At 37.0% G+C, this 12,732-nt stretch overlaps 1 protein-coding gene across 6 annotated transcripts in view; it reads right to left on the reverse strand.

Moving 5' to 3' along the window:
• Nucleotides 1–5,999: 5,999 nt before the first annotated feature.
• PPM1B (protein phosphatase, Mg2+/Mn2+ dependent 1B) overlaps nucleotides 6,000–12,732 on the reverse strand; it is a 103,861-nt gene continuing 97,128 nt past the window's right edge. For 4 of the 6 annotated variants that reach the window (XM_053712275.1, XM_053712274.1, XM_053712273.1 and 1 more), the window contains exons 4-6: nucleotides 12,021–12,132; nucleotides 11,258–11,315; nucleotides 7,890–10,953 (exon numbers count right to left, since the gene is read on the reverse strand). In XM_053712275.1, coding sequence (XP_053568250.1) covers nucleotides 10,723–10,953; nucleotides 11,258–11,315; nucleotides 12,021–12,132 — 401 coding nt within the window. In that variant the 3' untranslated portion in view covers nucleotides 7,890–10,722. Of the gene's footprint in view, nucleotides 7,670–7,889; nucleotides 10,973–11,257; nucleotides 11,316–12,020; nucleotides 12,133–12,732 lie in introns of those variants that run through there. The other 2 variants (XM_053712277.1, XM_053712278.1) reach the window with 2 other exon arrangements.

Genomic DNA, 12,732 nt, shown 5'->3' on the forward strand with positions numbered 1-12,732 from the left:
ATCCTGTGGTAAAAAAGTTCCTTTCCCACCAGTAACAGTTGAAATAATGGAATCCAACTGAGAACCAAATAATTTGTTACCCTGGAAAGAAATGGAAAGTAAAGTAGATTTAGAAGCCATATCAGCATTCCAAGTTTTAAGCCATAAAGCTCTTCTAGCTAAAATAGCTAGAGACATAAACCTGACATCATCTCTGATAATATCAAAAATGGCATCACAGATAAAATTATTAGCATGCTGTAGAAGAATAATAATATCATGAGAATCATGATGTGTTACTTGTTGCGCTAAAGTTTCCAACCAGAAAGTTGAAGCTGCAGCAACATCAGCCAAAGATATAGCAGGTCTAAGAAGATTACCTGAACACAGATAAGCTTTTCTTAGAAAGGATTCAATTTTCCTATCTAAAGGATCCTTAAACGAAGTACCATCTGACGTAGGAATAGTAGTACGTTTAGCAAGGGTAGAAATAGCCCCATCAACTTTAGGGATTTTGTCCCAAAATTCTAATCTGTCAGACGGCACAGGATATAATCGCTTAAAACGTTTAGAAGGAGTAAATGAATTACCCAATTTATCCCATTCTTTGGAAATTACTGCAGAAATAGCATTAGGAACAGGAAAAACTTCTGGAATAACCACAGGAGCTTTAAATACCTTATCCAAACGTTTAGAATTAGTATCAAGAGGACCAGAATCCTCTATTTCTAAAGCAATTAGTACTTCTTTAAGTAAAGAACGAATAAATTCCATTTTAAATAAATATGAAGATTTATCAGCATCAACCTCTGAGACAGAATCCTCTGAACCAGAAGAGTCATCAGAATCAGAATGATGATGTTCATTTAAAAATTCATCTGTAGGGAGAGAAGTTTTAAAAGATTTTTTACGTTTACTAGAAGGAGAAATAACAGACATAGCCTTCTTTATGGATTCTGAAACAAAATCTCTTATATTATCAGGAACATTCTGCACCTTAGATGTTGAAGGAACTGCAACAGGCAATGGTACTTTACTAAAGGAAATATTATCTGCTTTAACAAGTTTGTCATGACAATCAATACAAACAACAGCTGGAGGAATAGCTACCAAAAGTTTACAGCAGATACACTTAGCTTTGGTAGATCCAGCACTAGACAGCGATTTTCCTGTAGTATCTTCTGGCTCAGATGCAACGTGAGACATCTTGCAATATGTAAGAGAAAAAACAACATATATATAAAGCAAAATTGATCAAATTCCTTAAATGACAGTTTCAGGAATGGGAAAAAATGCCAAAGAACAAGCTTCTAGCAACCAGAAGCAATGAAAAATGAGACTTAAATAATGTGGAGACAAAAGCGACGCCCATATTTTTTGCGCCAATAAGACGCCCACATTATTTGGCGCCTAAATGCTTTTTGGCGCCAAAATGACGCCACATCCGGAACGCCGACATTTTTGGCGCAAAATAACGTCAAAAAATGACGCAACTTCCGGCGACACGTATGACGCCGGAAACGGAAACGAATTTTTTGCGCCAAAAAAGTCCGCGCCAAGAATGACGCAATAAAATTAAGCATTTTCAGCCCCCGCGAGCCTAACAGCCCACAGGGAAGAGTCAAATTTTTGAAGGTAAGAAAAAATGATTAAATCAAATGCATTATCCCAAATATGAAACTGACTGTCTGAAAATAAGGAAAGTTGAACATTCTGAGTCAAGGCAAATAAATGTTTGAATACATATATTTAGAACTTTATAAATAAAGTGCCCAACCATAGCTTGGAGTGTCACAGAAAATAAGATTTACTTACCCCAGGACACTCATCTACATGTTTGTAGAAAGCCAAACCAGTACTGAAACGAGAATCAGCAGAGGTAATGGTATATATAAGAGTATATCGTCGATCTGAAAAGGGAGGTAAGAGATGAATCTCTACGACCGATAACAGAGAACCTATGAAATAGACCCCGTAGAAGGAGATCACTGCATTCAAATAGGCAATACTCTCCTCACATCCCTCTGACATTCACTGCACGCTGAGAGGAAAACCGGGCTCCAACTTGCTGCGGAGCGCATATCAACGTAGAATCTAGCACAAACTTACTTCACCACCTCCATCGGAGGCAAAGTTTGTAAAACTGAATTGTGGGTGTGGTGAGGGGTGTATTTATAGGCATTTTGAGGTTTGGGAAACTTTGCCCCTCCTGGTAGGAATGTATATCCCATACGTCACTAGCTCATGGACTCTTGCTAATTACATGAAAGAAATCGGTTTCCTAAAAACCTCAGTTTCAACCCCGACTTTGGGAATCCCTCTCAAAGCGAGATCCAAAAAATTGATTTGATTCCTATTGAGTTCGTTATTGTTTAACCAATTCACAAAGGCCCTCGCTTTTTCCACTGAACCCCTCCACACCAGGAGCAGATCATCAATATATCGTCTGTAAAATTGTATATCTCCCCTGAAGGGGTTCTCATCCTCAGATGCGGGACAGTTCCCACCACCCCATGTAGAGGTTGGCGAAAGAGGGTGCAAACTTGGTGCCCGTAGCTGTCCCGCATCTCTGGAGATGATAAACCCCCTCAAAAGTGAAATAGTTGTGTGTCAGAAGATAACTTACTACCCTGAGGACAAATACAACTAGTTCATTAGAAAAGCCAGTATTTCGTCTCAAGAAAAATTCAATGGCCTCCAGACCTTTGTCATGCAGAATGGAGGTATAAAGTGCCCCGACGTCTATAGTCAGCCACATATCCTTCTCATCCCACATTACGTTCTCCATTAATTTTAAGACATGAGTTGTGTCCTGTATAAAACTGGTGAGTTCCCCCACCATGGGCTGCAGGATACCATCAACCCATTGCAAGATTCTCTCTAGGAGTGATACTATACCGCTCACAATGGGTCTACCCATGACCTCCTCCAGGGATTTGTGTACCTTCGGTAGGTGGTTAAATATGGGGGTTACCGGATTATCCACCAGGAGGAAGTCACAGGTAGACTCATCCAGAACTCCCAAATCCCTACCGTCATCAAGAATCTGAGCCAATTCCTTTTTATACCTCTCTGTGGGGTCTCCTCTCAAAACCTGGTAATTTCTGTGGTCATGTAACTGTCTCTCAGCCTCCGCAACAAATTGAGTTCTCGACATTACCACCACCGAGCCACCTTTGTCAGCATTCCTGATAACCAAACTTTCATTAGTTTGGAGTTTTTTCAAGGCTTTTCTTTCTTTAGGACTTAAGTTATGTTGATTGACAGGGGTGGCCTGGTGTAGCAATGTAAGGTCCCTTTCAACCCTTTCCTGAAAAATTTCTAGTGTATTCCCTCTATAATGTATAGGATAAAACCTTGAGGTTTCTTTAAATTTTGGAATGACACAGATGTGGAATCATCCCTGGTTCCTTCATGCAGTAGTGTTTCCAAATTTAGGACATAAAAACCTTCATTGAAGGAAAGTTAATCCATAGCTGCTCTTCTTGTTTCATTTTGTGAGATAGTCTCATACCTGTCTTCAATGTTCTTATTATAAAAGAATTTGCGTATTGTTAGCCCTCTGATCAGTTTATTTACATCAATTAGCGTATTGAACAAATTGAATTTTTGTGAAGGAACAAAGCCTAGTCCTAAGCTTAACACTTTAATTTCCATATCGGACAATACATAATCAGATAAGTTAATGACATTTATGTCACCATTTACTGGTATTTGCTCCCGTGTCTGCCCCGTCTGGTAGAATGTCGATTTTGTCTTACTTGGCCTGTCTGGCTCCCTCTCCCCCCTCCCTCTGGTTCTTGGGGGGGGGGGGGGGGGAGGGAAAAAAACCTGTTCCAGGTCTTGTCGATCCCTTGAATCAACCTTCGCCTCTAACAACATTAGTATGTACCGCACAGGTTCCTTCATCAGGGGTAAACTTAGATCCCCCTTGATGTTTTTTTCAAAATAGAGGGTATAGCCGTATTAGATGTTTTAGGTCTCACTACCAATTGCTCTGGTACTATTGTGGCTGTGAGGTTTGTCTCACCTTCCTCCCCACCTGACAGAGCTATCATCATAAGATTCTGCTTCCCTCTCTGAAAATTGTACCTTTTTCTCCTTAGAAATCCCGCCTTCACTCAGATATGGCCATGTAGAACCGTGCCGTAACCTCTGGAACAAACAAACTGCCTTCCGGCGGAGTAACGGCCATAGGGACACCTGCGTGCGTAGCAAAAGAATGTTCTGGGGCACACGCTTCACAGGACATGGACTCCTTTGGGGCAGATGGCTTAACGCACTCTAAAGTCCCTGATTCGGGAGAAGAGAGCACTCTAGAACGGCAATCAGAACATAACTGATGGGCATGGATAACCTGAGCCATTTCATATTCATCGCAAGATGCATTCTCCGAATTGGAGATATCTGTGTCTTAAAGAAAAGAAGAAAAAAATTATCAGAGTCCTCCATAAACTTTGGGATGGCAAAAATGGACGAACACTAAACGGCATCTTACTTTATACCCCCAATGACTGGGGCACTTACCTCCTGTGAACCAGACAATGAGCATACTCTCTCCATCGCCACTCAGACAGAATACGGAAGTAGAATACAACGTAACCGCACCCGGTCACGAGAAGCACCATGCAAGTCACAAAAAGGGTGCGCAAATCTAAAGAGACCACACTAACTGATAAGGCCGTTATGTTCCAAATAGCCATGAGCCCAAGGATCACTACACACTAGCAGACAGAATCACATAAACATGATTAAAGTCCCCACTGTTTAATAACCCCCCTCAGGAGATATTAACCCTTGATTCCTTAAGATAAAGGAGTCCCACTGGGACCCTGACTTCTTTCGTTAACATTACATTCACATATCAAAACAAAATGAAACTATCTTACCAGAATCTGCACCGTGGAACAGAAACACGGCCCTTCATGTGTGACAGATAGTCTCGCTTCTGACATGGACTTGAGTGAATAAAGGCAGCGAAACTCATCAAATCCGATTGCCAAGGAGCTGTTAATATGAGTCGGGATAGTTTTGCAGACTCTCCCTGCATCTCTGGACTCTAACCTTCATCCATGCTCTCACTGAAAGGCTGACAGGATTACTTAAAACTCTAGTCGTATTTGGAAGAGTACTACCCTCCATAAGAGACTATCTTCTATCTTCTGACACTTCTCTGCCAACCTCCTGTGACGAAAGGCAAAGAATGACTGGGGGATGAGGGAAGTGGGAGAGGTATTTAATCCTTTGGCTGGGGTGTCTTTGCCTCCTCCTGGTGGCCAGGTTCTGAATTCCCAAAAGTAATGAATGCAGCTGTGGACTCTTCCCGTTTAAGAAGAAAATTCCTTTCATGATTCAGAAAGTGCATACAATTTTAAACAGCTTTCCAATTTACTCATCTAATCTCTTGTTATCCTTTGTTGAAAAGTATTCCTAGGTAGGCTAGAGTTGGAAAATAACTGCCGATTGGTGGCTGCACATACATACCTCTTATCTTACTGAAGTATTCAGTAAGCTCCCAGTAGTGCATTGCTGCTCCTTCAATAAATAACAAAAAGAGTAAGCAAAATTGATTGGTTAGGTTGGAAAGTTGTTTAAAATGATATACTCTTTCTGAATCCTGAATGAATCTAGAAAAGCCATAAAACACCCAATATCAAAATCAATAGAAATTTACCAGAGCCATCGTAACTGAGAAATCATGGGGTGGGCCAACTGTTGCAGCAGTAATTTACCCAGTGGAAACAAAAACTATCAGTAAAAAAACAAAATTAAAAATCCCTAAAAATACCCCATATTTTGGTCAGAGTGACAAGCATACACTACAATCTTCACACAAAGCTGAAGTGAAGGACTGGTGTACTGGCAATAAGCCTTCTGAAAAGTTTCAACCTACTGTAGGTGTAGGACTAACCCACCAGTACTGAGGAGGAATTCACAAAAGAAAAAAAAATAAGTTAGAAAGGTACTTACAAATTGATATCTTTACCATTTACGGTGAGTATTACAAATAAAGACTACAATATTTTAATAATCCTTTATTGAAGGTAACAAGTTTGTTATGTTCACTGTATTGTATGAAACATCACAATTTATCATACTGGAAAGGTATCAGTACAAATTTGGAAAAGCCTTAGTGATTTTTGCATACTTTCCCAGATTTAAGAAAGTGAAACAGAAGAGAAAAGACAGAGCGAGCGAAAAAAAAAAAAAAAAGGAGCGTGAAAAAGAACGAGAGTGAAAGAGCGAGAGAAAAACAAACAAAAAACAAACAAGTGAAAGAGCGAGAAACAGTGAGCGAGAGAAAAAGGGGAGGTTTGTATTGTCATTGATGACACTAACTTACAAAGCTAAAACCTATGAATAAATAGAACTGAAGATTTGAACACGCCAAGGAAATAAATGTTGAGTAAATAATCAATACCAGCATGTAAGTGCATGTTTTACAGATTTAGTATGTATTACAGAAAAATAAATTTTAAACTCAGGACTGCCCAATTAAATCTACACAGGTAACAGCATTTTTGCTGAGGGGGAAAAAAAAAAAAAAAAAAAAAAAAAAAAAAAAAGCATCCGTAGCATATAAAATCAGATTTATACATTCTTGTTGCCCCTCAAGCTTTTATAGATAAATATTTCTCTTGATCCATTTTCAACAGTTTTCAGACATGCACAGCTAAAATACAAATAATAAAAAAAAAAGTTATTGCAAAAATAGATTAGACAATCTTCAAGTACCTCACAACAGCCACTTTTGTACCATGCTTATTTCTTAAGAAAGAAAGTCACTGAAATCGTGAAAATATCTCCGTATTTGTGAAGTTTTAAAATAGATCATTTAATAGTATTTATAGTCATTTCAAAGTGATAAGCGGAGTTCTGAAAATAATGCAAACAATTAAAACTTATACCCACATTACACAAAGCACAGAAATCAGAAAACCACTTAATGTAATCACAATTTACATTATAAAAAAAGGCTAGTTTTTAGCTTTAAAATTAAAACAAAAAATCTGCAGTGATGACAGATCTCAAAAGTAAAACACAAATAACTATAAACAATCATGTATAGATGTCTTCTTAAAAGGATCATATTCTAGACAAAAATCTTTCTTGTCTTTAGAAACCAGGAAAGAGTAAGGATAACGTTACAAAACAATACATAAAGGAAAAAAAATTAGCTAGAAATCAGTGAATCAATGGCACAGTCAAAACCTTCCAAAAAAAAAAAAAAAAAATAGAATGTCTCATACAATTAAGTGTTCTTACATGCATGTGGCAAATTTAGTTCCAAAGCACTGTATCCTTTTCGTACAACTGCATGCACCTTGGTAAATTTTACTAATTTGCATGAGGCATCAAATTTCTTCCTATGCTCTTTAGCGCTAAAGGTGCCTGCAAGCTATGTGCTGCAAGCCCCTCCAGTTTTATTTTAAAAGTAATGTTTGCTGCACATGTGACCAGAAATCCTGAGACTGCAAAAATACTGCTAAGAGTGACTGTTATAAAACAAAACCAACAAATAGTGCAGAATACTAATCATTTATCTTTTTTTGCCCATTTTGAACATAGCTGATGATCCATCAGAATGTCCACTTTCATTTGAAGAAAAACTGTGATTAAAGTTTTTTTCCAGACCAAAAACACTGGGTGTTTTGTAAGGCTACCATGGGTCTTCTAGGTCACCGGCACCCTAGAAGAAAAAAAAATAATATTTGATATAACAATGGTTTTAATAAAATCCATACACTTTTTAAACCTACAAGAGCAACATTGACTTACCTTGTAAAAAATGAGTGCCTAGCATTCTGTACATGTCTAAACAGTGACAAAAACCCACAGACCTTACAAAATAGTACTTTAGTTTCTTACTAAAACAAGTCATTTGGAGAATTAAAATAAACATCATGCAATTTATGTTTTGAGCCACTGGGATTTTTATTTTGAATAATACAATTTACACTACAAAAAAAATCAAAGCAGGTTTAATTACATAAAGTCATGGAATCTAGAAAAGCAAAAACTACACACTTTAAAAATGTATATATCCATTTGCAATGTGTAAAGAGCAATCTCATAATACTAGAACACTAATATAAAAATGTTTTATAATAGGAAGGTAACAATATGCGATACAAATTCTCACCATGTACATCAGAAACTATTTGTCTACCTTCAGTACAGAATTTTGGTAATACTAAATTATGACATTAAAAAGGGCATTTTAGTATAAAATAAAATGCACCAGTTCATTAAAGAATGTTTTTTAAAAATAAATTCCCCTTCAAAAAGTTTTAAAAAACAGTCAAAGTCACAAATACAGCATGCTCTTATACCGGAAAAGGGAGAAGATTATATATTAGTCAGGAGGAACCTTATCTGGAGCTGCACATGCACAAAGAATTACATATTTAACCCCGTATAACATATTAATTCATTTTTAATATTTTATCCTAAAAATGCAATGCTTTAATGAAATAGATCATTTTTATTTTACACTAAAAAGTCCCTAAAATAAATAAATCTTCCATCTGGGCCTACCTTCTAAAAGAGGGATAAGCGGAGTTCAAACATTTGTTGGTGTCAACTTCCACTATTCAAAATATAAATATCTAATGTTTCAATCTAAAATGTAGTTTATCGTATGATGATAGAGTACACATACTCTGCACTAACACAGATAAAAAGTCCAGCTTTCCTTTTATGCACCAGTTTAATTCAAATAGCAAACTAATAGCACTGAAGACATATGAATGTCTCTAAAAGTCTACCCAGTGTGACAAAAAGCCAGTCATTTTATCTATGTTATACTCCTAAAAAGCAAATCATGTTACTTACATTTAAATGTGTCTGAGCAATCGATAAAGCTAGAGGATAGCATAACGGGGGGACGGGGGGACACATTTTCCCATTAAGCAGGATTGCGTGGATACTTAACATTACAGGTTTCAGTAAAATATTTATTAAATTCTGCTACTAAAAAAAACCATATCTGCATTTATTGGACATCTTTGTTAACTAATAACTGAGCAAGAAATTAATAAAACCACAAAAATATAAACAAACATTGACAAGTGATTTTACAGCTCCTACAACCAATAGACTAAAAAAGGGACAATAAACTACTGTGCACAACTACAAAAAGAATAGTAACTATTCACAATGTTATTGCATTTCATCCTGTTCCTGCAGCTCTTCAAAATCAGTTCTCCTGTTTTAATAGTTTAAAGGCGCCAGATACTGTAGCTCCGCCTCCTCATACTGGGGGCTGCCATCTTGAAGCTCAGGTATTCTCACAGCCTGTGACAGAAGCAATGCACACTCACAGATCAGTAAATATTGCCTATTTTTTTTTACAGCTGTATCATTTGCTTGGAGTTAGTGCGTATGATACATCATGTGCATTTTTATAACAGTTTTATTACAGTAACAAAACATTAAAAGGGAAAGTAAACTCAGAAATTAGTCCTTCAATTTTGCATTTGCAAGATGTAATAAATATAAATTATTCATCCATTTTTTAATGTAATTTATCAATTTTATCGCAAATGTTAGCCCAGTTGGATATTACTTGGCCGCCTACCACTCCGCTGGTTTTTTTGTGTTTTTTTTTTGTTTCAAAGCAATAGCCATCCACCTCTATCCCTAACATCTGTTGCGCTAAGTTTCCCTTTTGTGCACAGAGAGCATCTATTTCTCCTGCTCTAATGCATGTGTAGTTGTACTCAGTTAGGAAGACATCAGCGCGAGTGAGCTTCAGTTAGAGGAAATGTAGGCGTGCCATGCACTTCATCTGGGCTGATCTATATTTCTCTATACCTCCCATATGTAAGATATGTCAGAGGGGTTGGAGAAGTACCATACACTTCTATAACAAAGTAAACTATTATATATAAATATTTTTACATAAATAAATTCAGAGGTTATAATGTAAACATAAAAATTAACATGGACTGACATGAGAATTTTAAAATTAACAGACCCTTTAAAGTACTCAATAATAGAGCAATGACGCAGCTGCAAAAACATGCAGCAGCTGCTTTGTATGATGTACCCTAACCTGAAGCACTTTATACAGTTGTCAAAAAGTTAGCAGCAACTCACTTATATGTAAACGCACACTGCTTGTGTCAGAATACATGCTCCAAGATATTGGCACCCTTAAGCTAATAAAACAGGAGAACTGAATTGAAAAGACCTGCTGGAATAGAATGAAAACATAGTATTTACTATTCTTTTGTAGTTGTGCAGAGCATTTTAAATGTCCCTTTAACAAGAAATCTGAATTCTACCAAGATCAGATTAGCGGTGTCCATCTATAGCACTGGCTTTCAGACTTGTTCACAGGCCTCACTTACAGGCCACGTTTTGAGGATATCTGAACTGGAGCAGAGCTGAAATAATCAGGTGATTAGTAAACCTGGTTATTTTACCTGCTCTCATTCAAAGTAATCCTGAAAACCTGGCCTGTTGGGGAGGCTTAAGTACAGGTTTGAAAACCAGTGATCTATAGTCCTTAAAAGTTTACAAAGATGCAAGAATTGAAAAATCTGTTCAGACTGAATTTCCCTCTCTCCAAGCAGGGCGATTCTGAACTAATGGGTTGTTTGCAAAGTTTAACAACTGCAGCATGGTTCTTATGGTTTTGCTTGTTAACATTTTTATATATATATATTCCAAAAGAAAATGCTAGATGGTTAAAATATAAGACAAGTCATGCAATTTACACTTCATATATTAAATAACTTATTCCACTTCAGAGCGCACTCCAGTTACTGGCTCATCCACAGGATTACTGGAAGCAGAAGAGGATTCTGTTGTTCCAGCAGTGCATTCTTCGCCCTGTTTAACTAGCCTGTAACTACTCAGTATCTCCTCCAGGAGTTGACGATAGTTTCCCCTATGATTAAGTCTCAGTTCCCTGAGAGCTTCCATCATTTGTCCATGCGTTCCACTTTCCTCTTTTCCAGTGGGGTCCTTATTTAAGATCCAACATCAGCAGATAAAACAAAAAATTAAATCTCTATACACTGTTGTACTAGAATGTATGATACTATGGTAATGTCTTAAACAGTGGACAAGCAAACCTGCATATAAGTTTTACTGTACTTCAATGTGAAGGAATGTAATCCAATTTTACAGAGATAACCATTTTGTATATATTTACCATATAATTAAGGTATGAACAATCTACTTGTCAAATCCATAAGAAATGTAAATCCTTACCAATAACTTTTCATGGATTAGCAAAATTAGTGAACATTTTTACGAAAACACTTACCCCATCATTATCTCTATGTGGGTTCAGCCTATTATACACCTCTTCAATAACACAGCGCCTAAAAAGAAAAATTGCACATGAACAAATCATGGATAGCTAATGGCTAAGTGATCTATGTGATAGTGTATGAAAAACACATTTCAGGACATGCATTTTAAAATACACCTTTTTGTTGAAATAGATATTGCGGAGAACCCATGACATCATATTTCTGCTTTTATATGCAGCTGTAATGGCTTACAGTAACCTCTGCAAATCTCCTATAGTGTACATGTAGTAATAAAGTTACAAGAAAAGGAAAAAGAGGGTCTTCGCAAATGAACAGATTGCAGTTCACTGTAATGTGTTGCAGGCAAAAGACCATGTTATTTATCTGCAGTATATAAGTTTATCACCACCTTTTACCTGTAATTGTACTTTGTGTATGATTTCACCTTGTTTAAAACTCTAGTAGTAGTTTAAAAAAAAAAAAAAAAAATTCAAATTCTCTTTGCAGCATTAGGAATGTTGTCTTGATCATTTTTAGAGATAATAAAAGGGAAGTAGGTGAATATGGGTAGATATGTTGCTAGATGTAATGGAGAACATTATGATTCTTTATGGGGATAAACAAATGTAAGCAGAGGAAAGCAGGATAATATTATAGCATTATACAATGTGCAGGTATGAAAACCAGAATCAGTATTTTTTTTTCCTACTAAATTGATGACAAATGCTTGTTTTGAACCAAACACACACTAGCAAAACAAAGACAATCACTTACTTGGCAGCCAATCCTCCTCCGGGTGGTAAAAGTGGAATATTCTCTGCAGATAAGATCCGCATTACATGAGCAAGATCTGGCATACCTTCCTCCCCAGCATTCATCATGATTTCTAAATTAAAGAAATTAAATAAATATACCCGCAAATGTATGCTGTAGATGTGTAAATATATCATTGTAATACACACATTACCATATAAGGCTCCATGTACGAAGCAGCGTAAGCTGCTCAATGCCCTTGCAAGGCAGGTTCGCACATGCAAGCCTGCTTCTTGCAATGGAAGAAGCTGCTTCTTGCACTCTTCGCCACCCCTAAGGAGACGGAGGCAAATCACCCCAAGCTTGCTCACTCGGGTTGCTAAACAGGCCCTTTTATCACGCGAGAAGAGAGGCAGGCTTTACACGCTCACTTGAGCATGTAATGTTACATACGGGGAACGGACGAACAGAATCACCTACACGTATGCCGCAAAGGCAAGTTGAGAAGCTTGTCCAGTCAACTTTTAATGCATGTGAGCCATAATCAAATGATTTTACAGCAGAAAGTAATTAATACAGAATTCAGCATATACATTTAAAAAAATTATATATAGTGTGCAAGCCATAGATCTACTCAGTAATTCTGCAAAAAAAATTATCTTTTGTGGCTACTGGCCCCAAATGCGTTACTTTGCATGTCTTACAAATGCGTTACTTTGCATGTCTTACAAAT

This window comes from Bombina bombina, chromosome 4 (assembly GCF_027579735.1).
Source record: "Bombina bombina isolate aBomBom1 chromosome 4, aBomBom1.pri, whole genome shotgun sequence".
NCBI classification, from domain to species: Eukaryota; Metazoa; Chordata; class Amphibia; order Anura; family Bombinatoridae; genus Bombina; species Bombina bombina.